The sequence below is a fragment of the Vombatus ursinus genome, unplaced genomic scaffold (assembly GCF_900497805.2).
Source record: "Vombatus ursinus unplaced genomic scaffold, bare-nosed wombat genome assembly UNPS02014943.1, whole genome shotgun sequence".
NCBI lineage: Eukaryota > Metazoa > Chordata > Mammalia > Diprotodontia > Vombatidae > Vombatus > Vombatus ursinus.
This window is the reverse complement of record NW_020954721.1, coordinates 223,850-251,105: the sequence shown is the minus strand read 5'-3', so window position 1 is coordinate 251,105 and position 27,256 is coordinate 223,850. Positions and strand designations below refer to the sequence as shown.

At 37.1% G+C, this 27,256-nt stretch overlaps 1 protein-coding gene across 1 annotated transcript in view; it reads left to right on the top strand.

The window, feature by feature from the left end:
- Nucleotides 1–1,063: 1,063 nt before the first annotated feature.
- The window catches only part of LOC114029960 (vomeronasal type-2 receptor 26-like), a 44,843-nt gene continuing 18,650 nt past the window's right edge, over nt 1,064–27,256 (top strand). The window contains exons 1-3 of the mRNA XM_027844606.1: nt 1,064–1,305; nt 7,105–7,396; nt 13,402–14,208. Of these exons, the coding sequence (XP_027700407.1) occupies nt 1,064–1,305; nt 7,105–7,396; nt 13,402–14,208 (1,341 nt within the window). The remainder of the gene's footprint in view (nt 1,306–7,104; nt 7,397–13,401; nt 14,209–27,256) is intronic.

Below are 27,256 nucleotides of genomic sequence, written 5' to 3'. Positions count from 1 at the left end.
GTAATGCTTTCTATAGTATCATAATTCAATGAACGTTTATCACAGATAAATTATTTAACATTGATGTTAGCCTATAGGGGATGAGAGTAAAGAGACTGAGTGAACCCTAACTCAGGTAGTGCAACTGTGGTGTGATAAGTTTTCATCTTTTATAATCCTTCTCAATTGCAGGTGGGAGAATTGCCCTACTCAGCCCATGGTATCTGCTAGTAAAGTAACAGAAAGAGTTGTGAAGAATGTAATTCATCAACATAAAAACATTATCAGGAGTTCTATTTTATTACTATTATTTATTCATCTACCAGTGGTTTAGCATATGTTTCCAATGGTTGAAGGATGCAATTCATGTTATCAAGACTAGAAAAATGTGAAATTCTTCTCTGTCTAGGAACTTGTGGGCCTATGCCCTGTCACTATCACTACACTTTCTGAACTTGTCACGTCACTCTGACCTCTCACTGATTCAATATCTGCAAATGTTGGGTCACTGCAGAGATTTGCCTTGGTGAGACTGGAAGTTGTACTCTTGGAAGCCCTAATTCTTAGTTCAAAAGAGATCAGATTCTTGCAGACATGACAGAACCCATGAATGCCTCCAGGGACTGAAAACAGGGAAAGAGATTCCCAAATTTATTTGTTTTTACTTGAGTTTTTATATCAAAGTGGAAGGTGCAGCTGCACACTTGTTGTGCAGTATGATCCCTAGAGGCCCTCACTTTCAAACTCTGGTCAACATATTTGTTTGACTTGCACCCAAGAGACATGAAGAGGAACCCTCTTTCCTTGTCCATCCATAGGGACCAAGAAGAAAAATATCCAGAAGGTAAAAATGTCCCATATATATCCCCTGATCTTTCTATATTTTGTCTTTGTCCTAAACAGAGGCCTGTCTCATGTCTCATATTCTACTTTCCCAAGTGAGAGAGGCCGTTCAAAACCTGAGCATCTAATGGTGAACACAAATCTTTTGTAACTGAAAATGTTTCTAGATGCATGAACAAAAACCTCCAATCCCCTTACAATACGCTAATGCTTGGTTCTTTAGAGATTTAGGATATTGACTATGGGCTTGGGCAACCTGGGGCTCTCCTCTTACTTATTTGTGATTCTGCTTTTGCAGTTTTCTTTTTCTGAGTGCCAGATGGTAAAGAGTCCTTGTCATTTAGAAAGAGAGTATAGGCCCACATACAGAAAGGAAGGGGACTTAGTCATAGCAGGTTTCTTGTCCTTGTTTCTGAAGAATGATCCTCCTGTTAAAAAGACGTTCTTCAAACACCCTCCTTTCTGGACTGGTGCAAATACACGGTAAGTTTCTTTCATTTTTGACTGTTGGAATAATCAATCATCCCTTTTTTTGATGGACTAGGATTGTGGGTAGAGCTGTGCTTTGTTTGGTCTCATGGATTTGGTTAAAACAAAGATTTAGGTTTGAAAATTCCTAGAACATTGACACTCAGAAAGCTAGTAAATTAAAAGATTGTTCTTGTGTAGTGTAGCAAGCAGGCAAACAGTGACTATATATACACACACTATAAGTGGCAATATTAACAGTGAGAGATTCATCTCATAGATGCAAGACACCCACCTATTGCAAGCCTTAGGGAGACGTGTCAGGCAGGAAATACACTCAAAGGTGGGGTTCAAGTGGCAAAATTAATTTGCTAAGAAGGAGCTTGTTTGAAGACAGGTTATTGATGCCAAACATGGGAGGAAATATTCGTTATCAGACCCATATGTTTCAAAGAAGTTATCAAGGTCACATATCAATGCTAGGCTTGGATGAGGTTTCTGCATTTTTATACAACAAACTGGTGGAAGGGTCTAACATTATCTATGGCACCAGTAAAAAGAACAAATCCAAAATACTCCCGGTTGGTGCAGAGTTTCATCAATGAAAAGTTTCAACCCTTAACTGCCTCACAAGAGAATTACCAGTGGAAAAGGACAAAACGTCTGTCTTTGCTTTTAAACTTTGATGGGCTTTAGAAGCACTGAGTCTAAGTGAGTCTATATTGAAGTCCTATCATTATAAGTATGACAATAAATAATATAAAGTTTACAATGACTACAAGTGGCATGTATATCAGACAAGGTTCATTAATTGCAATTTTCATCCTTTCCATGGGAACATAAACTGCAGGGCGATTTCACTAGGTTGAATAATCTGAGCATCATATACAGGCCATGAGCTAGGGATTAACACATAAAAAAATCACCTTGGCCTCAAAATTGTTTTTTTTTTTTACTATCTGGGAAAAGTTGTCAGTATTTGAGATTATTCTTTGTGCAAATAATTCCTCCTCTTTTTGAAGGTTTAGAGACTGAGATTTGAGAAAAATCCTCTGAATCCTCTTTATTATTCCCAATCCTTTTACTCTGATTCTTTTCCTTCCCTTCCCTTCTTTCCCCTACTTTACCTTCTCTTCTTTTCCCTACTTTCCTCTCCTCTCTTCTCCTCTCCTCTCCTCTCCTTCCCTCTCCTCTCCTTCCCTCTCCTCTCCTTCCCTCTCCTCTCCTTCCCTTCCCTTCCCTTCCCTTCCCTTCCCTTCCCTTCCCTTCCCTTCCCTTCCCTTCCCTTCCCTTCCCTTCCTTCCCCTTCCCTTCCCTTTCCTTTCCTTTCTTTTCCTTTCCTTTTATTTCTCAACCCTCTGACAGTTGTGAAATTTTAGGAGTGGACATAGCAATTGGGCCTATTTTGGGAATTATCCTTGGGAGGTCATCACAACGGCATCAGAGATAATGGCATTGTTCTCTTCTAGGATATCTTTTAATTGAGGTGTGTTAAATGCACAGTATTTCTTATTCCTCTTACGGGTTTCATCTGTTCAGCAGAAAGAGTTTTGCTAAGGCCTGGGCATGGGGAGTCTCTGACAACTATTTTCCTTACTATCATTTTATTCTTCTCCATTTTGCATGGCAGGAAATATCAGCTCCTCATATTCTCCCTCAAAGTTCTTCTCCTTCCAGTCCTTCTTTCAATTCAATATCCTTGATTATTTTCTTCTATTATGCCAGAATTTCTTTATCTCTTCCTTTCTTATGATTATATCTCTGCTCTGGGAATGGAGAAGGTACCGCAGCAATCACATGACTAGAGTAGTGTCTTAAAACTATCAATTGTTAGGATTTTCCTTTTTAAAAAACTTAAAAGTGTTTGTTACTGATCACTTTTCTATATACGGCAGGTAAGACACCAGTCATTTCAATCAATATATTGCCCAAATGAAATAGATTAAAGCTCATCAGTTGAGGTGGTATAGCCTTTCAAGTCCTGACCCAGACCTCATCCCCCTTTGTGGGTTTATTGAACAACAGTCCCCTTCAAGTAATCTACATTGAGTACAAACTGATTTACTTGCCACATCTCATAGATGAAATGTATCTCCTTTCATGACATCTTTTCACAGGCAATTACTCATTTGCAATATGATCTCATGTGTACTCTTGAATATTCAAATTCCTGATTTTAAATACCAATTGCTCCAATAAATTTATCATGAGCTTTCCATTTACTGTAGCCAATCCCCAAATATTTCTTAATATTTATTTTTGTGCATACATTGTGTATTTTCTTTTGTATGTTTATGTATATAGATTTTTTCCCAACAATCAAATATAAACTAGAAATATACAAGTTTAATTTTTACATTTTGATCTCTAGTACCTAAAACAGTGATTGGCACATCAAATGTCATTATCAAATATACATTTAATGAATAAATGAATGGAAAAAAAAAACAGGACTGAAAAATAGCTTGTCTTTTCCACTGTGGAAATTCTGTGAATCTATGACTTCTCAAACAGTGTCACTCACTTCTACTTGAGCCTTGAGAAACACAAACGCCAGATTTCTTCCAGTAGCTACTTCTTCAAATACTACTCACATACTGTTAAACAGACTTGAGAAAGTCATAAAACATTGCAGAATAGATCTACTACAGTTTTTATGATGTCATCCCTATTGGGCACTCACTACTGAAAAGCAGTCCATACACTGCTTCCTAAGTGATTTCCTATTAACCTTTCCATTTAAAATCTTCACTTGCATTTCTAAACTTCCAGCTTCACCTCATTCTCCACATTCTCACCTGACAACAGTGCCTTAAAATTCACCTATTCTCTCTTCTTTTAATATAGTTCCTGATGAAGAGATATTTCTATGAATTTGCAAACAAATTTCTACTAGATTTTACACTTGTCCCTTTCTTTCCCTTCAAGCAATGACTGCTGATCAAATATTGTTCATCTCTCCAGTGGAGCACTTCAGTGACCCACCTCAGTCTTCCCACAACTGCCCAAGGCATTTTCCTGAAGTACAGCACTTGATATGACACTTCCCTATTTGCTAAATCAGAGTCACTCTCTGGTGTCTCTCTGGTCCAGTGTAAACTACACAAGCATTTAAAGCTCTTTATGCATTTCTATCCTCCTAAATATCTACCTATGTTATCCTTCACAGCTTTCAATGAGCTTTTAAATTCAGCCAAAATAACCATTTTATTCTTCATGTCCCACACTCCATCTCATATCTTCTCACTTTTCTGAATTTTCCCCCTTACACCAGAAATGCAATATCTTCTCACTTCCATGTCTCAGAATTCCTGCTTTGATTTCAATTTAAACTCCTTTGACATTAAGCCTTTTCTTCTCCTTCTGAGATGCTAGTGACTTCCCCTGAATCATATTTCATCATCTTTGTCTCTAACTTAATGTACTGCTATATGGACTGTTGTCTCTCTACTAGCTAGGATGTAACCTCTTTGAGGATAGGAGTTGTTTCACATTTGTCTCTACATGCCCATGACTTGACAATGCCTGAACTTTAGTTGGGGCCTTATAAATGCTTATGAGGTGCTTGAAACCAGGTGTTAAAGATTTCATCTTCCATTAATTGGGAACTCCACTTTCTGTCTTTCAGTTGACTATTCTGTGATTTTGAGAGCATTTTTTCTGTCTTTTCCTCGTTCTCCTTGTCCTCTCTGCAGCCTTGGACACTGCTGATCACTCTCTCCTCCTTGATGCTCTCTTCTCACCAAATTTTAGGGCCAATGTTTCCCTAGTTCTCCTCCTCCTTTTCTTATTGTTACTTCTCTTTCTCCTTTGCTGGATCCTCTTCAGGTCACACTAACTAAAGGTGTCCCTCAGGCTTCTTTCTTTAACCCACTGTACTATATCACTTGGTTATCTCATCAGCTCTGATGGATTTAAATAGCATCCCTATGCTATTTGCTATATTCACCTATTCTTCCCTAAACTCTCTGCTGACCTCATATCTCATATGACCAACTGCCTTTGAGATATTGTAAACTAAACATCCAACGGACATCTTATATTCAGTATTTCCAAAAGGGAAATATTTTGCTCCTAAACTCTCCCACTCCTACTTTTCCTATTACTGTAGAGCATCATGCCATCCTCTGATGCCCTTTGACTCCTAACTTTGGAGTGATCCTAAATTTTTCCCTGTTTCTCACCCCACATATTCAAGCTGTTGCAAAGACCTGTCAATTTCACCTTTGCAATGTTTCTTAAATATACTTCCTTATCTCTTATGATACTGCCACTTTAGTGAAGGTCTTCATCACCTCATACCTTCAATCTGCAAAAGCCTGTTGGTGGGTCTGTCTACCTTCAATCTCTCCCTATTCCAATGTATCTTCCATTCAGTCACTAAAGTGATTTTCCTAAAACAGCAGTCTGATTATATCACCTCACCACTTAGTAAGCTCCTTTTACATCCTATTGCTTCCAGGATCAGATATAATATTAGCTGTTTGGAATTCAAAGCACTTTCTTATCTAGCCCCTTCCTATCTTTCCAGTCTTCTTACACCTTACTTGCTCTACCCCAATGTATTATTAGATACAACAACACTGGCCTTCTGGCTGTTTCATGGAGAAGAAACTCCATCACTTGGATCTGAGTATTTGCTCTAACTTTTCATCTTGCCTGGAATGCTTTCCACACTCTGTGAGAGATATTGACTCCCCCCAGCTTCCTTTAAATCTCAATTCAGATCCCACTTTCTAAAGGATGCCTTCTCCAACCCCTTTTAATTCCAGTGCCTTCCCTTTGCTAATTGTTTTTCATTTGGATTGTACATAGTTCTCTCTCTTAATCTCTCTTTCTCTCTGTGTCTCTCTGTGTCTCTTTGTTTCTGCTCTCTGTCTCTCTCTCTGTCTCTCTCTCCCTCCCTCCCTCCTTCCATATGTACATACTGTTTTTGCCATTAAACTGCAATATCCTTGAGGGCGGGGACTCTTTTTTGCTGTTTTATTTATTTTTTTTTTTTTGGTATCCTTAGTGTTTAGCAAGTACCTGGTACATAGTAGGTGCTTAGTAAGTGTTAATTGATCGATTGATTCCCTGGATCTCAGTTATCCAACTTTTATGAAAGAAACACTGTTTCCTTACCTGAAAAAAGATAGGAGGATTGGCTGCAGGGTCAATAAATATGCACTGAAACATGAAATTTTGAAAATTTTGCTTTAGCTTAGGCAATTATTTTAGCAAGAATGAAATGAGTTCTTGAAAATGAATCTTTCAGTGTAACCAATTAAATAGTCATGAAAATCCTATTTTTCAAATACACATATTCCATCTTCACCTGAAAATATAATTAGAAATTAGATGACATCCAGAAACCACATTATCAATATATGTTTCTATTCCTATATAATATATAGTATGGTCAAAGGGACCATTAAAGTATTTCCAAATTACAAATTCAGAATTACAAATTTCTGTTGGCAAAACTCTTTTCTCAGAATCACAGGATAGAAATTCAAACTTCCTGGTTTATTCAATTCTCTTTCAAGACTAGACTATCTAAGTTCTAAAGCATATAATTTTTTTTCTTTTCTGTGTTCCTAAAAAGGATCTTAGTGGATATTTAGTCCAAGGCTCTCATTTTACACTTTAGGACACAGAGGGTTACTGAGGTGAAATGGTTTGCCCAGGGCCACACAGTTAGTAAATATTAGGGGCAAGATTTAAGACAGAAATTCCTGACTTCATGTCCAACACTCTAACCACTATGACACCTTGTTATTTCTGTGCTCATAGAGTTTTACCTGCTTCTTTACTTTCTTCCTCTCATTTTAGGGTAATGCTCAAACATTACCAACATTTTCTCATTTTTCAATTTGCTGTGGATGAGATCAACAAGAACCCCCATTTGCTGCCCAACATAACCCTGGGATACCAGTTGTTCAATAACTTCCATAACAACAAACTAGCTGTGGAAAACTCCTTGATATGGTTGTCAGGGAGAGGCCCAACCATCCCTAACTACAGCTGTGACAGGCAGCCCAAATCAGTGGCTGTCATTGGCGGGATGTCATCTTCATTGTCCATGTCTATGGCCACTATTCTAAAACTTTATAAAGTCCCACAGGTAAGGAAGACCAATACTGCTGTCCATTTTCATCCAATTTGTTTGTTGTGTTTAAAACAGCAAATTCTTTATTATTTATTCTTGTGCAGTGTCAGTGAGTCAATAAGATGTCAGGAAGTTCTCAGGTACTCTTCTGAAAACAGGAGATAAAACAAAAAAAAATATAAAAAGGTCCCTATCATCAAGGAACTCACTCTATCCTCTACATGAAGTAGTCCTATAATGCTATATTTGGTTTAGCTCTGAAGGTTTTGTAAAGTAAAAATCTGCCCACCTAATGGTCACTATGCTCTTAGGTCAGGCAGTTACATGATGCCCTGGGTAGAGTTTCATGGCTGGAGTCAGGAGGACCTGAGTTCAAATCTGGCCTCAGACTAGCTCTGTGATCCTGAGCAAGTCACTTCACTGTGCTTGCCTCAGTTTCTTCATCTGTAAAATCAGCTGGAGAAGGAAATGAGAAACCACTCCAGTATCTTTGCCAAGAAAACCCTAAATATGATCATGAAATGTTGGACATGACTTATTGACAAAACAACAAATAATCTTAGTTCATTGTTTTATATTGGTATAAAATTCTGAAGACTTTTGATGGAAGAAAGATTAATTTTTCCCTAATCTCAGCAAATTCTCCAGGAAAGGACTCTGTATTTTTTTTTTCATTTTAAAATTGATTTGTGCATTTTCCATACAAGAATTAAGCTCTCGTTCTTCCCTTCAGCAGTCTGTGCTAACAACTACCATGTATTTCCACGTTTACAGTGATCTTCACACTTCAGTTAAGAATTGATCTTCCTGAATCTGGGTCTGATTTGTGAAATATATGATGTATCCTTCAAAACAGAAATAGTTTATACATTCACTTCTGTTTATTTCTAATAAAGAACTCTTTATCCAGGGCCTAATGTGTGTTTTCTATCTGGGTAATCACAGAAAATGATGATAAACAAGATACAGCCTAAGTGCTATGTCATTTGGGAAGCAACAGGACAATATAACAGAAATAACTTGGTTAAGTGCAAAGTCAAGATGCCTTTTTTTCTTGTGTGTGTGTGCAAACCAATCCCTCCATGAGCAGAGAGGATGAGGGCATGCATCAGATAATTCAGAGACTATATATTTCATGAAATTTTTTATAGTAAATTCATTAATGTTTCCATGCCACAGCATATTATTATTGCTGCTGTTATCTAGTCTATGAGTGACCACAAGCCCTCTTTTCTCTCTTGGAACTGTGAGGAGGATTTCCTCTCTACAGCCACTACAAGCTCCACCACACCAGTGTTCCTCCTCTCCCCAGGACCGCCACCCAGAACTGTGACCCAGATCCAAGCATGGGCAAAGCAAGAGAATCCTGCACCAACAGAGAGATCCCTGCAATCCCCCTCTTATCAGCCACCTGATTCCCCCTCAGTCTGTGGGCCAGAAGCTCAGGAGGCTTGTTGTTGTTGTTGTTCTACATTATCTTCTGGGCTTCTCATAATTTTGCTTCTTTAAAGATCATTGGTGATGCAGGATCACATTTTTTAAAGCAGTGTTCTTTGAGGATTGGTTCAAATGCTAGGATTTTATTTTACCGAGTAGCCGGGATCAATGAAAACCCTGAGTAATTATCCAGATGTGATTCCATACACTTCAATTCAAGGTACCTTTATCAAGTGGTGACATGTGAGGTGTCTTGTACTAGAAGCTAGGGATCAAAATAAATGAATATTTTAAAACATAAAAACATCCTTATTCTTTTGTGCAGTTCTGAATGCCTTGTTGGGTCACAATGTGTATATTGGTTAAATGACAGACAAATTATACTAATACATGTATATAAATCTATATATCAATGTATACATCTGTGTCACCTTCTAACAAGTGGCATAAAATATTTCATAAATGCACTATCTATGGAACCCTTACTATGAACATAGGGTATATTTACATACATCTGCAGCAAACCTGGAGCAGGCCTCAGAGGGCTGAATCACAGACAGCTGTGGTGGTTTCCAGACTTCTCAACTCACGAATGCCAAAGACAGCTTAGAAGATCAGTGGGAAAAGTCTGTTTCTGTGCTGAGAAAGAAGTGCAGGGTCCCAGCCCCATTCCACAAGCTCAGCCTGGGGTGGCTGCTGCCTCCTGAGCTTCTGGACCACAGACTGAGGGGGAATTAGGTGGCTGATCAGAGGGGGATTGCAGGGATCTCTCTGTTGGTGCAGGATTCTCTTGCTTTGCCCATGCTTGGATCTGAGTCACAGTTCTGGGTGGCGGTCCTGGGGTGAGGAGGAGCTCTGGCGTGGTGGAGCTTGTAGGGGCTGTGGAGAGGAAATCTTCCTCACAGTTCCAAGGCAGAAAAGAGTGCTTGTGGTCACTCATAGACTAGAGCACAGGCCAGGAAAGGAGTAAACACATCACCCTTGATCATAGCACCTTGGAAGAACTGATAATTTGCAGGTCCCTAGAAGTATCTCTGAAAAAAGCTGCACAAAACCCCTGAAACTTGGGACACTACATTCTACACAATGGAAACAGACCCCTACCTTAACAAAGAGTTTATAATTCAAGTAATTGGCCAGGATCATGAGCAAGCAGAACAAAAAGAGTCAGACTATATTATCTTACTTTGGTGACAAAGAAAATCAAAACATAGAACAAGAAGAAGACAACAAAGCCAAAGCTCCTATATCCAAAGCCTCCAAGAAAAATATGAATTGGTCCCAGGTCATGGAAGAGCTCAAAAAGGATTTTGAGAAGCAAGTAAGAGAAGTAGAGGAAAAACTAAAAGTGATGCTAAGGGAGACCCGAAAAAAATACTGAAGAAAATAACACCTTAAAAAATAGGCTAACCCAAATGGCAAAAGAGGTCCAAAAAGCCACTGAGGAGAAAAATGTCCTAAAAAGCAAAATTGGCCAAATAAAAAAGGAAGTCCAAAAGCTTACTGAAGAAAATATTTCCTTAAAAATTAGAATGGAGCAATTGGAAGCTAGTGACTATTTGAGAAATCAAGACACTGTAAATCTAATCCAAAAGAATGAAAAAATAGAAGAGAATCTGAAATATCTCATTGGAAAAACAGCTGACCTGAAAAATACATCCAGGAGGGAGAATTTAAAAATGATTGGACTATCTGAAAGCCATGATCAAAAAAAAAGAGCCTAGACATCATCTTTCAAGAAATCCTCAAGGAAAACTGCCTTGATATTTTAGAACCAGAGGACAACATAGAAATTGAAAGAATCCGCTGATCATTTCCTGAAAGAGATCCCCAAAGGAAACCTCCTAGGAATATTGTTGTCAAATTCCAAAATTCCCAGGTCAAGAAGAAAATATTGCAGGCAACCAGAAAGAAACAATTCAAGTATTGTGGAAACACAATCAGGATAACACAAGATTTAGCAGCTTCTGCGTAAAGGGACCAGGGGGCATGGAGTATGATTTTCCTGAGGGCAAAGGAGATAAGATTACAACCAAGAATCACCTACCCAGCAAAACTGAGAATAATTCTGCAGGGGAAAAGATGGTCATTCAGTGAAATAGAGGACTTTCAAGCATTCTTGATGAAAAGACCATAGCGAATATAAAATTTGACTTTCAAATACAAGATTCAAGTGAAACTTGTAAGAGGTAAACAAGAAAGAGAAATCATAAGAGACTTATTAAGGTGAACTGTTTACATTCCTGCATGGAAAGATAATATTTGTAACTCATGAGTCCTTTGTCAGTATTAGGGTAGTGGGAGGGGAAAAATTATATGTATGTATAGATCGATAGATAGATAGATAGATCAATAGATAGATAGATAGATAGATGGCACAGGGTGAGTTGAAGATGAAAGGATGATATCTGGAAAATAAAATTAAGGGATAAGAGAGGGTTATACTGGAAGAAGGAGAAAGGGCGAAGTAGAATGGGGTAAATTAGCTCACATAAAACAGACAAGAAAAGGCTTTTACAGTGGAGGGGAAATGGGGAAAGGTGACAGGGAATGAGTTAATCTTATTCTCATGGGATTTGGCTTAAGGAGGGAATAGCATACTCAATGGTGTATGGAAATCTATCTTATCCTACAGGAAAATAAGGAGGGAAGGGGACAAGAGAGCAGGGAGTTGATAGAGTGGAAGGCAGATCGGGCGAGGTGATAATCAGAAGCAAACACTTCTGAGGAGGGACAGGGTCAAAAGAGAGAGTAGAATAAATGGGGGGCTGGATAGGATGAAGGGAAATATACTTGGTTTTTCACACACACAAAAAAATAAAATTAAATTAACAGTCATTTATTAAGTACTTGCTCTGCACAAGCCAGGTATAGTTGCTTGAGATACAAATGTAAAGGAGGACAAATTTCTACTCTGAAGAAACTTGAATCATCATTGAGTGAAATTGAAACATATTATTTTCACTTTTTTCATTTTTTTCTGTTCCTTCTTTCACAACATGACTAATATGGAAATGTGTTTTACATGATTACACATATATAATCTATATCACATTGCTTGCAATCTTAGGGAGGTTTCTTGGGCGAGGGCAAGGTAGAACACTTGGAACTCAAAACTTTACATAAAAATTGAATGTTAAAATTGTGTTTACATGTGAGTAAAAAAATAAAACAATATTTACAAAGCAAAAACCAAACAAACAGATAAATAAGCATTTATTCAGTATTTGCTATGTATAATCGACTGATAGTTGCTTAAGATACAAAGGTAAAGGAAGACAAATTTCTGCTCTGAAGGAACTTGAATCACTGTCCCAGTCTATTATCATTTAGATCAGCTATTGCCCATTTGATTTTCTCCTGCCTGACAGGGTCTAGGATCCACATGATATGACTTATCAATTAAAATTAACCCGCAAACAATTGGAAGAATATCAGTTGCTCATGGGTTAGTCTAGCCAATATAGTAAAAATGATAATTCTATCAAAATTAATTTATTTATTCAGTGTTGTACCAAACTACAAAAAATATTTTATAGAGCTAGAAAAAATAACAACAAAATTAATATAGTAGAACAAAAGGTCAGGAATATCCAGGGAATTAATAAAAAATGTGAAGGAATGTAGCCTATCCATTCCAGATCTCAAACTACATTATAAAATGGTAACCATTAAAACTATCTGGCACTGGATAACAAATACAGTGGTGGGTCAGTGGGACAAATTAGGTACACAAAACACAGTAGTAAATAACTACAGTAACATAGTGTTTGATAAACCCAAAGCCCCCAGTTTCTGGGATTAGAGTTCACTATTTGACAAAAACTGTTGGGAAAACTGAAAAACAGCATGGCAGAAGCCAGGTATAGGCCAAAATCATACACTGTATACCAAGATAAGGTCAAAATGGGTACATGATTTAAACAGGAAGGGTGATACCATAAACAAATTAGGAGAGCGAGGAATAGTTTACCTTTCAGATCTAAGGAGAAGGGAAGAATTTGACTAAACAAGAGATAGAGAACATTATGACATATAACCTGACACAAAATGAAGTGAGTAGAACCAAAGCATTGTATACAGTAACAGCTACGTTGTATGATGCTCAGCTATGCTTGACTTAGCTCTTCTCTTCAATATAATCTTGCTATTCATATTCAAAAAAAGAACTGATAGAGTTTCAAGGCAAATTGAAACAATATTTTCACTTTTTTCATTTTGTTCTGTTTCTTCTTTCACAACATGTCTAATCTGGAAATATGTTTTACGTGATTGCATATACATAGCCTAAATCCAATTGCTTACTGTCTTAGAAAGGAATATTGGGTGACAGGGAGGTAGGATATTTGGAACTCAAAACTTTATATAAAAATGGATGTTAAAAATTGTCTTTACATGTGATTTAAAAAATAAAGTACTATTTACAAAGCAAAAAACAAAACAAAACAAAAAAGCATTTATTCAGTACTTGTATGTATAATCCACTGATTGTTGCTTGAGATACAAATGTAAAGGAGGAAATATTTGTACCAGGAAGGAACTTAAATCACAGTTACAATTATTTCTTCTTTATTTTCATTTAGATCAACTATGGCCCATTTGATCTTCTCCTGACTGATAAGGCCCAGTATCCGTATGTCTATCAGATGGGCAGCAGGGAAGCCACTCTGCATCTTGCAGTCATCCAATTGATGCTCCATTTTGACTGGACTTGGATTGGCCTGATTCTTTCTGATAACACAAGAGGTGAATATTTCTTCAATCAGCTGAAAGAGGAAATGGTCAGGAATGGTCTGTGTGTGGCTTTTAAGGAAAGTGTTCCCACAATCTTTGACACTGAAAATATTGAAGCTATCAAATTCTTTTTCAGGATCATTGTGTCATCATCAAATGTGATTTTCATTTATGGAGATGCAGAGTGTTTTCAAGAATTTTCTATCGAAATGATTGATTTTGTGCTGTATGGAAAGATGTTGGTCACTACCTCTTCCTGGGACTTTTCTGTAGGTTCTAATTATGAAATAATTAACCATTATCATGGTACAATAATATTTTCTCCTTCCAAGATTGAGGTTCCTGGTTTCACAGATTTCCTAAGAAGCTTGAATCCCAGTGTGAACCCCGAAGACATTTTCCTAAAGACTTTCTGGGAGTTAGTCTTTAGCTGTAAACTTTCAGAAGGAAGTCCTGTAGAAATGATACATTCTTTATGCCAAGAACATTTGTCCTTGGCACATTTACCTCGTGTAGATTTAGACAAACACATAATTGAACAGAGTTCTTATGTTTACAAAGCAGTGTATTTAGTTGCCCAGGCTCTCCATCAAATGCTACACACAACGGAAAAAGAGACAATAGAACTTGGAGCGAACCCAGTTGTTTCTTGGAAGGTAGCTTTTCTCTTCCACCCTTGGGCTTAGCACAGGTTATTCACATCATTCAATGGCTAATTATCAGAAATAGAGATGATACAGCATTGACCTGAGACTTAAGTACTACCTCTTATTCTTTAATAATTTTTTTCTTTCTTTTATTTGTGATTAAATTGCATTTTGGGTGAAAACAGATAATAGCCATTTCTTTCAACTCTGTTAAAGTAATCGTGGTGAAATTGTTACTGTTTGGGTCAGCTAGTTGGTGCAGTGGATAGAGCACCGTCCCTGAAGTCAGGAGGACCTTATTTCAGATCTGTCCTCATACCAAAACACTTGACGCTTACCAGCCGTGTGACCCTGGGCAATTCACTTAACCCCAATTGCCTAAAATAAAAAATTTTTGTCACTGTTTTTCCTTATATACATTCCTCTGGTTATGAGTCCATGTGGCTGGGAAGTTTCATTAAATTTGCTTCAATTTAGGACCTTTGCAGTGGCCTGTTTCATGATCCTGCAGATGTCATGGTACTTTAAGGGATTTCTAACTGATAAGTTTTATTTTAACTTCTGTCAAATGCTACATTCTGATTCATGTATTTGATATTTGTACATGGGTATATTTGCTTCAATGATGCATTCATTTTTTAAAAGGTAGAAGAACCCCTTAATGGAAATTGTATGCTAGATATTATTCCCACTTGATAGAGAAACTGGTTGATGTATTGTCAATGTTAGAAAATTGAGTGTGTAGGGAGTGACCATAGCCCGGTAGAGTTCTGAGAAGAAGAGAGGAAATCTGGCTACAAAATGATAAGCAGTCTGGATTCAGAAAGAATCTATTTTTAAAATCTCAATTAATGATAATTTCTGTGGTGTGAAGTTCTATCAATCATCCCAGGATAGATAGGACTTCCCAAGAGAAAAATTCAGTAGTTACAAAGAGAAATTATATTAATGAAGAAGTAAAAAGTACTTGCTTGTATAGGCCAATGATAATGCAGAGAAACTCCACTCCCAAATTAAAGGTGTATATGATATGTACAAGAAAAGGAAGAATGGACAGGCAATAGATGTTTCAGACAAAACGTGAAATAGTGCTGTAAGGATACTGCCAAGAGAACCAAAGATAGGAATAACCTGAGTCTTTTGAGGAAAATGAGGTAAATAGAAAAGGTCATTTTTTGCAGATTTTAAATTCTTTGGAAGAGGATGATTGAAGAGTAGATGACACATCTCTGGGTGGATGGAAAAATGAAAAATGACAGTAGAAAAACTACTGCTCAATTTCTATTTCTGTGTTTTGACTTCCAGAAAGAATGCATTTTGTAATAGAACACTGAAAAAAAAATAAAACGGCAGTTACTGAGTTCTTCTGTCTGGGTTTGAATGTGATATTGAGATCCTTGCAAGCCATCTCTCAGGTAACAAAATGAGGCTTTGGGTTAACAAATTGGACAAGCAAAGGATAGTCACCCTAGGGCAGGTATAAATATAATCCAAGGGCCAATCATTGCATCAAATGAGTAAAGTTTCTGAGAGCATTTGATATTGTGGGTCTGTGCTCATAAATCAGTAGAAGAAGCTCCTGTCCTTTGTTGTCTGTTTTTATTTTCTCTCTTAAGAATCGGACAACTTTGGTTGTTAATTCAGTGCTGGATCTAGAGTCAGGAAGACCTCAGTTAAAATCTTGCCTCAGATACTTAATAGATGTGTGACATTGGTCAGGTTACATAATTTTTACTTGTCTCAGTTTCATCATCCATAATATTGTGACGATAATAAAGTCCACTTCTCAGGGTTGTTATAAGGATAAAAGGCAATGATACTGGTAAATTGTCTAACACAAAGATGGCACATAGAGCTTACTATATAGATGCTAGTTTTAATAAAAATGTTATAATTAACATTTTAAAATAAAAACTAATTGTATAATACTATAATTATATAACATATAAAAGCATAAACTATATAATGCAATGCACAATTATATAACAATAAAAATACCACAATTTCTTCTATTACTTTTACTATGACTACTACTACTGCTGCTGCTACTACTACTACCACTGCTACTACTACTACTATTGCTGCTGCTACTACTACTACTGCTGCTGCTCCTCCACCTTATTGTAGAATGGCATACTTGTCTTTGAAACTTGGGAAACTTCTAGAATAGATTTTTTGCTATAAAAAAGGCTTGCCTTATTGTTTTGTAGATGGTCTAAACTTAAGAAAGTTATAGAGAAAAATTTAATAATGCATATTAAAATTAGGAGCTTGTTTTGCATACACATTTTGGGGAAAGCTGATGGCTTTAGAATGGGGTCTGCTCCTGGGGGATGCCTGCATTGGGCTGTGCTCCACTCCCACTTTAGTGAGACAAAACTTTCCGGTTGATTTTCTTAGTTGTCTTGGGTTCGAAAAATGTTTACCCCATCATTTTATTGATTCCGCCTCTCCAGAACTCATTTAAAGTTATTATTTTAATGTTGTTTGGAGATGAATTTGGGAGAGCTCAGGATTTCTTTCTCCTTACTCTGCCACCTTGGCTCCTTGGTTAATTCTATTTGTTAAGGAGTTCTTTTCTTTTTCTTTTTCTTTTTTTTAATGATTTTTCTTTAATGATTGTTCATGCTGCTTTCACCATTTGGCCAATTCAATTTTTAAAGTTGTCTTTTCACTCTAGTTGTTTTTCTTGTATCACACTAATTTAATTTTTCCCAATTTTTCTTCTACCATTCATATCTCTTTAACTTTTCCAGGAGTTCTTGTTGAGGTGTTAAGGTTAAGTCTAACTTAAAATTTTCTTCAGGGTTTTGCTTATAGATGCTTTTACATTGTCTTCTTTTGAATGTGTATTTCATTCCATTATAGAAGCTTTTTGTGGTCAGATTCTTTTCTGTTGTTGTTTGCTCATTTTCAAAGTCTATTTCTGAATTTTGAACTTTACCTTTAGGTTAGATTCTGCTTTTGAGGTGAGTATAGGGGCATTGTCTCAAGGGTCAGGTCATTTGATGCAGCTATTTTCAGAGTTAGCTCTGGGTGTCTGCCTGTCATTAGTGCTTCCAAGGGTTTTCAAGGGGAGATATAATCACTCTTCTTGTCTGGCATTGGGACTTTGTCCAGAAAGTGCTCCTCATCTCCTTCAGCTTCAGGCACAAAAACTCCTTTCAGCTTCTCAACTGTGTCCAGGTGTCCTGCTCTTCTATAGTATCAAGTACTAGTGCTCCTCTCTTCCCTTAAATGTCTTTAGGCTAAGATGCTTAAACTGCTGCAGTTTTTGTTGTACCTGCCTCCAATGACCACTGCTTCTGTTGCCACAATGTCCCCTATGCACCAGGGCACAGTATAAGTGTCACAGACCTCCCCTTTCAACCCTCTAAGTGGTCTTGGGTTGAAGAAAATGTCTCCCCATGACCTTTTGTGGGCTATGCTTCTCCAGAACTTGATTTAATGAGGATTTGGTAGAGAATATTGAGAGAATTTAACTGCGTTGTTGCTGATACTCTGCCATAATGGCTCTTCACAAGAGATAACATTCAATGAGTTAATTTGATAGTATTCTTTTATTTAGTTAAATGACAAGAAAAATCTACTCTACCACTTATTCTCTTTTCTTCATTAATGTTGGACTTCGCTTGTAATATTCATTTTTCATAGTCTTTTATTTTTAATTACATGTTGAGATTTTTTAACATTCATTTTTTAAAATATTTTTGTTTCAAATTATCTCCCTCCTTCCCTCACTAACCCCTCCCTAAGATAGTTAGTAATTTGATCTAAGTTATGTATATCCAATCATCTAAAACACATATCCGTATTAGTTGTTTTGTGAAAGAAGAAAGAGGCCAAAAAGAGTCATGTAAAAATAAAGTGAAAATAGTATACTTCAATTTACATTCAGTCTAAATCACTTCTTCCTTTGGAAGTGGATAACATTTTCCATCATGAGTCCTTTGGAATTGTCTTGGATCATTGTATTTCTGAGAAGAGTTAAGTCAATCATAGCTGATCATTGCATAATGTGGATGATTCTATATACAATGTTCTCTTGGTTCTGCTCACATCACTTTGTATCAGTTCATGTAGGCCTTCCCATGTTTTTTTTTTTCTGAAATTGTCCTGCTTGTCATTTCTTAGGTCACAATAGTATTCCACTACGTTCATATACCATAACTTGTTTAGCCATCCCTCAATTGAGGGGTATCCCCTAATTTTCCACTTTTTTGTCACAACAAAAAGAGATGCTATATAAATATTTTGGTACATGGAGGTCCTTTTTCCTTTTTGTGACCTCTTTGGGTTACAAACCTAGGAGTGGTATTGCTGGATCAAACTGTTTACTTAATTTGATTGCCCTTTGTACATAGTTCCAAACTGATGTCCAGAATGGTTGGATCAGCTCATAACTCCACCAACAATGCATTAGTCCCAATTTTCCAATATTCCCTCCAACATTCATCATTTTCCCTTTCTATCATATTAGCCAATTGGATAGATAGGAGTTGCTACCTCAGAGTTGTTTTAATTTGCATTTCTCTAATTGGAATTTAAAGCTTTTTTCATATGAGTATAAATAAGTTTGATTTCTTCATCTTAAAACTGCCTGATCATATCCTTTGGCCATTTATCAATTGCGGAATTACTTGTATTTCTATAAATTTGACTCAGTCCCCTATATAATTAAGAAATGATGCCTTCATCACAGGCACTTGCTATGAAAATTGTTTCCTAGCTTTCTGCTTTCCTCCTAATCTTGGTTGCCTGGTTTTGTTTGTGCAAAACCTTTTTAATTTAATGTAATCAAAATTATCCATTCCACATTTCATAATGCTCTGTATCTCTTGTTTGGTTATAGATTCTTCCCTACTCCAAAGATCTGGCAAGTAAACTAGTCCTTGCTCTCCTAATTTGCTTACGGTATCACTCTTTAAATTTAAATCATGTACCTATTTTTACCTTATCTTGGTATACAACATTTGATTTTGTTCTATACCTAGTTTCTACCATGCTGGTTTTTTTTTTCAGTTTTCCCAGCATGTTTTTTTTTCAAATAGTGAATTCTTATCCCAGAAATTGGAAACTTTGGGTTTATCAAACACTATATTACCATGTTCATTTATTACAGTGTCTCCTGTACCTTATTTATTCCACAGATACAGCACTCTGTTTCTTAGCCAGTACCAAATAGTTATGACGGTTATCATTTTATAATATACTTTGGGATCTGGTATGGCTAGGTCACCCTTCTTACATTTCTTTTCATTGATTCCCTTAATATTCTTGGCCTTCTCTTCTTCTAGTTGAATTTTGTTGCTATTTTTTGGTACGTTGATATAATACTGAATATGCAAATTAATTCATGTAGAATTCTCATTTTTATTATATTAACTGGGCCCACTCATGAACAATTGATATTTTTCCGTTTTTTAAAATCTGAGTCTATTTGTGTGAAACGTGTTTTGAAGGGAGTGGAGCCAAGATGGCAGAGTGAAAGCAGTGACTTGCTTAAGCTCTTCCCCAAACCCCTCCAAAAACCTGTAAAAAATAGCTCTAAACAAATTCTAAAATAGCAGAACCCACAAAAAGACAGAGAAAAACAAATTTCCAGTCTAAGACAACCTGGATGATTGATCAGAAAAGTTTTTTGCACAGGGTGGGGAGAAGAATGCAGTTTGGCTTGGGCACTTAGGCAGGCAGGACTCAACTAACCTGGAGTAGGCTTCAGAGGACTGAATCCCTGGCAGCTGTGGTGGTTTCCAGAACTGTCTACCCACAAATGCCAAAGACAACTTAGAATGTCAGTGGTAAAAGTCTGCTTCTGCTGTGAGGGAGAGAAGTTAGGTCCCAGCCCCAGGTCCAGAGTGTAGCCCTGGGGCAGCAGTTGCTTCCTGAGCTTCCAGCCCACAGACTGAGGGGGAATTGGGTGGTTGATCAGAAGGGATTGCAGGGATCTCTTTACGAGTGCTAAGGCAGGAACCTCTTGCTTTGTCCATGCTTGGATCTCGGTCACAGTTCTAAGTGGTGGTCCTGGGGCCAGGAGGAGTGCTGGCATGGTGGAGCTTATAGTGGCTGGGGAGAGGAAATTCACCTCACAGTTCCAAGACAGAAAAGAATGCTTGTGGTCACTCATAGACTAGAGCAGAGGCCAGGACAGGAGTAAACACCTCACCCCTTATCATACCAACTTGGAAGAACTGAAAATTTACAGGTTCCTAGAAGTATCTCTGAAAATAGCTGTACAAACCCCCAAAGCTTTGGACAGTGCATTCTCCAGATTGGAAGCAGATCTCTACCTCAAGAAAGAGTTTAAAACTCAAGTAATTGACTGGGATCATGAGCAAACCTTGCAAAAAGATTCAGATCATTTTCCTTGGTAACAAAGAAGATCAAAATATACAACCAGAAGAAGACAACAAAGCCAAAGCTCCTACATCCAAAGCCTCCAAGAAAAATATGAATCAGTCCCAGGTTTTGGAAGAGCTCAAAGAGGATTTTCAGAAGCAAGTAAGAGAAGTAGAGGGAAAACTGGCAAGAGAAATGAGAGTGATGAAAGAAAATCATGAAAAACAAGTCAACAGCTTGCTAAAGGAGACCCAAAAAATACCGAAGAAAGTAACACTTTAAAAAATAGCCTAACCCAAATGGCAAAAGAGGTCCAAAAAAAAAAAAAAACAGTGAGGAGAAGAATGCCCTAAAAAGCAAATTGGCCAAATGGAAAAGGAAATCCAAAAGCTTACTGAAGAAAATACTTCCTTAAAAATCACAATGGAGCAAGTGGAAGCTAGTGACTTTATGAGAAATCAAGACACTGTAAAACAAATCCAAAAGAATAAAAAATTAGAAAACAATGTGAAATATCTCATTGGAAAAACAACTTACCTGGAAAATAGATTCAGGAGAGAGAATTTAAAATTTATTGGGCTATCTGAAAGTCATGATCAAAAAAACAACCTAGACATCATCTTTCAAGAAATTCTCTAGGAAAACTACCGTAATACTTTAGAACCAGAGGGCAAAATAGAAATCGAAAGAATCCACCAATCTCCTCCTCAAAGACATCCCCAAAGGAAAACTCTTAGGAATATTGCAGCCAAATTTCAGAGTTCCCAGGTCAAAGAGCAAATATTACAAACAGCCAGAAAGAAACAATTCAAGTATTGTGGAAACACAATCAGAATAACACAAGATTTAGCAGTTTCTACATTAAGGGATCAGAGGGCATGGAATATAATATTCTGGAGGGCAGAGGAGATAGGATTACCACCAAGAATCACCTACCCAGCAAAACTGAGTATAATCCTTCAGGGGTAAAAATGGTCATTCAGTGAAATAGAGGACCTTCAAGTATTCTTGATGAAAAGACCAGAGCTAAATAGAATATTTGATTTTTAAATACAAGACTCAAGTGGAACATGAAGATGTAAACAGTAAAGAGAAAATCATAAGAGCCTTATTAAGGTTTAACTGTTTGCATACCTACATGGAAAGATGATATTTATAACTCATGAGTTTTTGTTAGTATTAGGGTAGTTGGAGGGGAAAAAATTATATGTATGGAGAGAGAGAGAGAGAGAGAGAGAGAGAGAGAGAGAGAGAGAGAGAGAGATGCCACAGGGTGAGTTGAAGATGAAGGGATCATATCTGGAGAATAAATTAAGGGGTGAGAGAGAATTATACTAGGAGAAGGAGAAAAGGAGAGATAGACTGGGGTAAATTTTCTCACAAAAAAAAAACAGAAAAGAAAAGTCTTTTATGGTGGATGGGAAATGGGGGAAGGTGAGAGGGAATGAGTGAATCTTATTTTCATAGGATTTGGCTTAAGGAGGGCATAACACACACACTTAATTGGGTATGGAAATCTGTCTTACCCCACAGGAAAATAAGGGGGGGAAGGGGTCAAGAGAGTAGGAGGATGATAGAGGGGAGGGTAGATTGGGAAAGGGGATTATCAGAAGCAAACGCCTCTGGGAAGGGACAGGGTCAAAAGAAAGAATAGAATAAATGGGGGGCAGTATAGGATTAAGGGAAATAGAGTTAGTTTTTCACAACATGACTACTATGGAAGTGTTTTGCATTGCTGCACATATATAACCTACATAGAGTTGCTTTCCTTTTCAATGAGGGTGGGTGGGGAGGGAGAAAGGGGTAAAATTTGGAACCCAAAGTTTTAAAACCACATGTTTAAAAAAATGTTTTCACATGCAACTGGGAAATAAGAAATACAAAAAATATGGTACAGAAATCCATCCTGCCCTACAGGAGAATTGAAGGGGAAGGGGATAAGAGAAGGGGGGAAGAAATAGAAGGGAGGGCAGACTAGGGGAAGGGGTATTCAGAATGCATGCCATCTTGGGGTGGGTGGAGAGGCGAGATGGGGTGAAAATTTGGAACTCAAAATCTTGTGGAAGTGAATGTTGAAAACTAAAAATAAATAAATTAAAGAAAAAAAGAAAAAAAGAAAAGAAAGGTGTTTTGTAATTGTGTTCATATAGTTCCTGAGTTTGTCTTGGTAAGTAAACTCTCAGGTGTTTTCTATTGTCTACAGTTATTTTTAAACCAATTTCTTTTCTTATCTCTTGATGCTGGGCTTTGTTGGTAACATATAGAAATGCTGATGATTTATGTGGGTTTATTTTATGTCCTGAAAGTTTGGTAAAGTTGGTAATTATTTCAAATACTTTTTAGTTGATTTTATAGGATTCTCTCTGCAAAGAGAAAATTCTTGGGGCAGCTAGGTGGTGCAGTGGATAGAGTTCTGGCCCTGAAGTCAGGAGTACCTGAGTTCAAATCCAGCCTCACACCAAACACTTGACACTTACTAGCTGTGTGAATGGGAAAGTCACTTATCCCCAATTGCAAAAAAAAAATTCTCTCTCACCTGCAAATAGTGATAGGTTTGTTTCTTCATTGCCTATTCTCATTCTTGCAATTTTTTTCTTCTCTTATTGCTATAACTATCATTTCTAATACCATATTAAACTATAATGGTGACAATGGGCATGATTGCTTTACTCCTGATGTTATTGGGAAGGCTCCTAGTTTATCCCCATTACAGACAATGCTTGCTGATGGTTTTATATAGACGCTATTTATCATTTTAAGGAAAGCTCCATTTATTCCTATGCTCTCTACAGGAATTGGTGCCATATTTTGTCAAAAGCTTTTTCAGCATCTGTTGAGATAATAATATGATTTCTGTTGGTATTGTTAATGATATAGTCAATTACACTGATACTTTTTTCTAATATTGAACTAGCCCTGAATTCCTGGTATAAATCCCACCTTATCATAGTCCGTCATTCTTGTAATATATTGCTGTAATCTACTTGCTAGTATTTCATTTAATCTTTTTTTGCATTGATATTCATTAAGGAAATTGATCTACAGTTTCTTTATCTGTTTTAGCTCTTTCTGGTTTAAGTATCAGAACCACATTTATGTCATAAAAGAAATTTTGTAGGACTCCACTTATTTTCCCAAATAGTTTGTATATTATTAGAATTAATTATCATTTAAACATTTGGTAGAATTTACTTTTGAATCCAATTGGCCATGGGGACTTTTTTCTTAGGGGGTTCATTGATGGCTTGTTCAATTTTGTTTTCTAAGATGGTGAAATTTAAGTATTCAATTTCCTCTTCTGTTAATTTGAGCACTAAATATTTACATAAATATTTATTGATTTTGCTTAGATTGTCAGATTTATTGTCATATAATTGGGCAAAATATTCTCCATTGATTGCTTTAATTTATTCTTAGTTGGTGGTGAATTCTACCTGTTTATTTTTATATTGGAAATTTTTTCCTTCTTTTTTTAAATCAAATTAACTAATGATTTATCATTCTTTTTTTATTTTTTTCTTCCTAGAAATAACACCAGCTCCTACTCTTATTTATTAGATCAATAGTTTGTTTTGTTTTGTTTTGTTTTTACTTTCAATTTTGTTAATCTCCCCTTTGATTATCAAATTTTCCAATTTGACACTTCTTCATGTGAAATAATTTACTACATTCTATCTCTCCCTTCCTTCTGCACCCAATGTACTCCTTTTTCTCATCCCTTAGTTATTATTTTATGTCATTCCCTCAAATTCACCATATGCCCATACCCTCTGTCTATGTATCTTCCTTTTAGTTCTACTATTATTGGTACAATTTTTAAGAATTACAAGTATCATCTTCCCATATAGGGATCTAAACAGTTTAGCTTCATTGAATTCCTTGTTTTCTTTTCACTTTTTACCTTTTTAGGCTTCTCTTGGGTCCTAATATTGGATATTTTTTTTTTGTTCAGTTCTTGCCTTCACCTTATGAAAGCTTGAAATCCTATTGGATTGAATGACCGTTTTCCCCTTGAAGTATAATCTTTTATTTCACCATGTAGGTGATTCTTGGTTGTAGTCTTACTTCCTTTGCCTTTCGGAATATCATGTTCCATGACCTCTGATACTTTAATGTTGCAGTTGCTAAGTCCTGTGTAATCCTGATTGTGGCTCTCCAGTATTTGAATGGTTTCTTTCTGGCCACTTGCAGTATTTTTTTCCTTGACATGATAATTATGTAATTTGCCTTTAATGCTACTTTGAGTTTTTATTTTGAGATCTCTTTCCTGAGGTGATTGGTGGATTCTTTCAATCACTATTTTGCCCTCTGGTTTGAGGATATCAGGGCAATTTTTTTTCTTGATAATTTCTTGAAAGAAGCCATCCAGTTCCTCCCTTTCATTATGGCCTTCAGGTAGTCCAATGATTCTGATACTGTCTCTTATGGATCCATTTTCCAGGTCAGTTGCTTTTCCAATGAGATATTTTATATCTTATTCTATTTTTTTCATTCTTTTGAATTTGATTAGTTCTTGATGTCTCATAGAGTTATTAGCTTCCACTTGTCCAATTCTAACTTTAAAGAAGTTGTTTTGCTATTAGCTTTCATACTTCCTTTTCCATTTGGCCAATTCTACTTTTTAAGTAGCTGTTTTTTTTTCCAAACTGTGGACTTTTCATAATTCTCTTGCGTCACTCTCATTTCTTTTCCCAATTTTTCTTCTACCTCTCTTGTATGATTTTGAATCTCATTTTTGAGCTCTTCCATGATTTCTTTCTGAGCTTAAGACCACTTCTCATTTTTCTTTGGGGTTTAGCCGACAGGTGTTTGACCTTTTTGTTTACTTTTGAGTTTATGTTTTGATCTTCTCTGTTGCCATAATATATTTCTATGGTCAGATTCTTTTTTATTGTTGTTTTTTGTTCATATTTTTTTTGCCTTTTCTTTCCTTTTAAATTTCAGTTTTGTTTCTGGAGTGGAAGGGGCACTGTCTCAGGCTCTTGAGCAAGAGGCTGGCTTTTTACCTGGTGCTGCACTGATATTGCCCTGAGACCAATGGGGGTTCCTCCTGTCTGTTGCTGCACTAAGGGAGTTGGGTGAAGGGTGGCTGGTGCTGCTGGAAGCTGTAGAGGCCTGGCAGCTTACCTGGTGCTGAGCCAGAGTCCTACTCCTGGTGTCTGGCATGTACTGAGGCTGGTGGGGTGTTTCTATGTTTACCTGGGGCTAAACTGAAGCATGTGGCATTCTGGCAGCTGGAAGCTGCCTGTTTTCCCAGGGCTAGGCTGAAGAAGCGTGTAGAGGGTTCTTGGAGCTAGAGTCTGCCCATTCGCCTGCCTATGCTGAGGCACATTGAAGGGGCAGGCTTCCTAGTGTTGGTATTTGACTGCTGCACTGAACTGGGGCTCAGTATCTCCCTCTGGTTTCCTGAGGAGGAGCTTGCTGCTGGATTTCTGGGATGCTTCCTGTCCAGGGCTGTGTGCCCCTTTTACTTGAGATCTTTTCACCTTACAGACTTTTCTTGCTAATCTACTAAGTTTCTTTGGTGCAAAATTATTTCACCCCATTTTTGCTGGTCCTGCTGTTCTAAGATTTGTTATGGACCATTATTTTATGTTTGTTTTGAGGTGAATATGAGAGAGTGGTTTACTGTTTACTCCACCATCTTGACTTAGGTGGAATGACTTTAGAGGTTCACTGACAAGAGTAATGCAGAATGTGGGAGCTCTCCTTTCTTTTTCCAGTTTTTCTTCTACCTTTCTTATTTGATTTTTAAACTTCTTTTTCATCTCTTCTAGGAGTATTTTTAGGCATAAGGTCAATTCACATTTTTCTTTGCAGTCTTTGAGTGCAGGTGTTTTAACATTGTTGTCCTCTTCTGAGTCTGTTTCTTGATTATCCCTGTCACCATAACATTCTATTGTCATGAGTTTTGTTTATTTGTTTGTTTTTTGTTCAACTTTTCTAGCCTTTTTTCCACTTTTAAAGTTGAGTTCTGTTCCTGGAGTTGAAGAGGTACTTGTTTCTTGTGCTAGACTCTTCAGGCCCTGGCTGTTTGCCTGGTGCTGCACTGGTGCTGTCCTTGGCCCCATGTGGCTACCTTGTGCTGCACTAGGGCTGCAGGGGTCTAGTAGCTGTCTGTGCTGGACTGAGGGATGTTGGCAGACCAGATGCTGACATCTTCCCATTTACTTGGTGCTGCCTTGTGGTCTATGGGAAGGCTTAGTGATGGTGTCTGCCCATTTGCCTGGTGTTGCATGGAGACACATTGGGGTATCTATTGGTGACACCTGACTATTCACCTGGTGTTAGGCTGATGCACACAGTGGAGCCTGATGCCAGCATCTACCTGTTTGTGTAGTGATGCACTGGGGCTCAGGGTCTCCTGATGGCTTGCTGAGGCAGGACGTGCTTTTGGCTTGTCTGGAATGTGCCTGCCCTTAACTGCATTCTCTTTGTACCTTCTGGAGATTTTATATATTTTATTTGCTTTTCTCATTTACTCTTCTACATTAGAAAATTTGTACAATGCAAGTTGGTTTTCATGTATTCTTTATTTGCTTTTATTCCAGTTTTGTTTTGATCTCCTACTTTAGCAGTTTAATCTCCTATGATGAATGTGACATCTTTTTTGTTATGTTATTTTCAGAAGATGTTGTAGCTCTTCACTGAACTAATCAACTTTGGCCTCTTCATTATCAGTGGTTAGAGCACAGATTTCTATTATTGTGATGTTGAA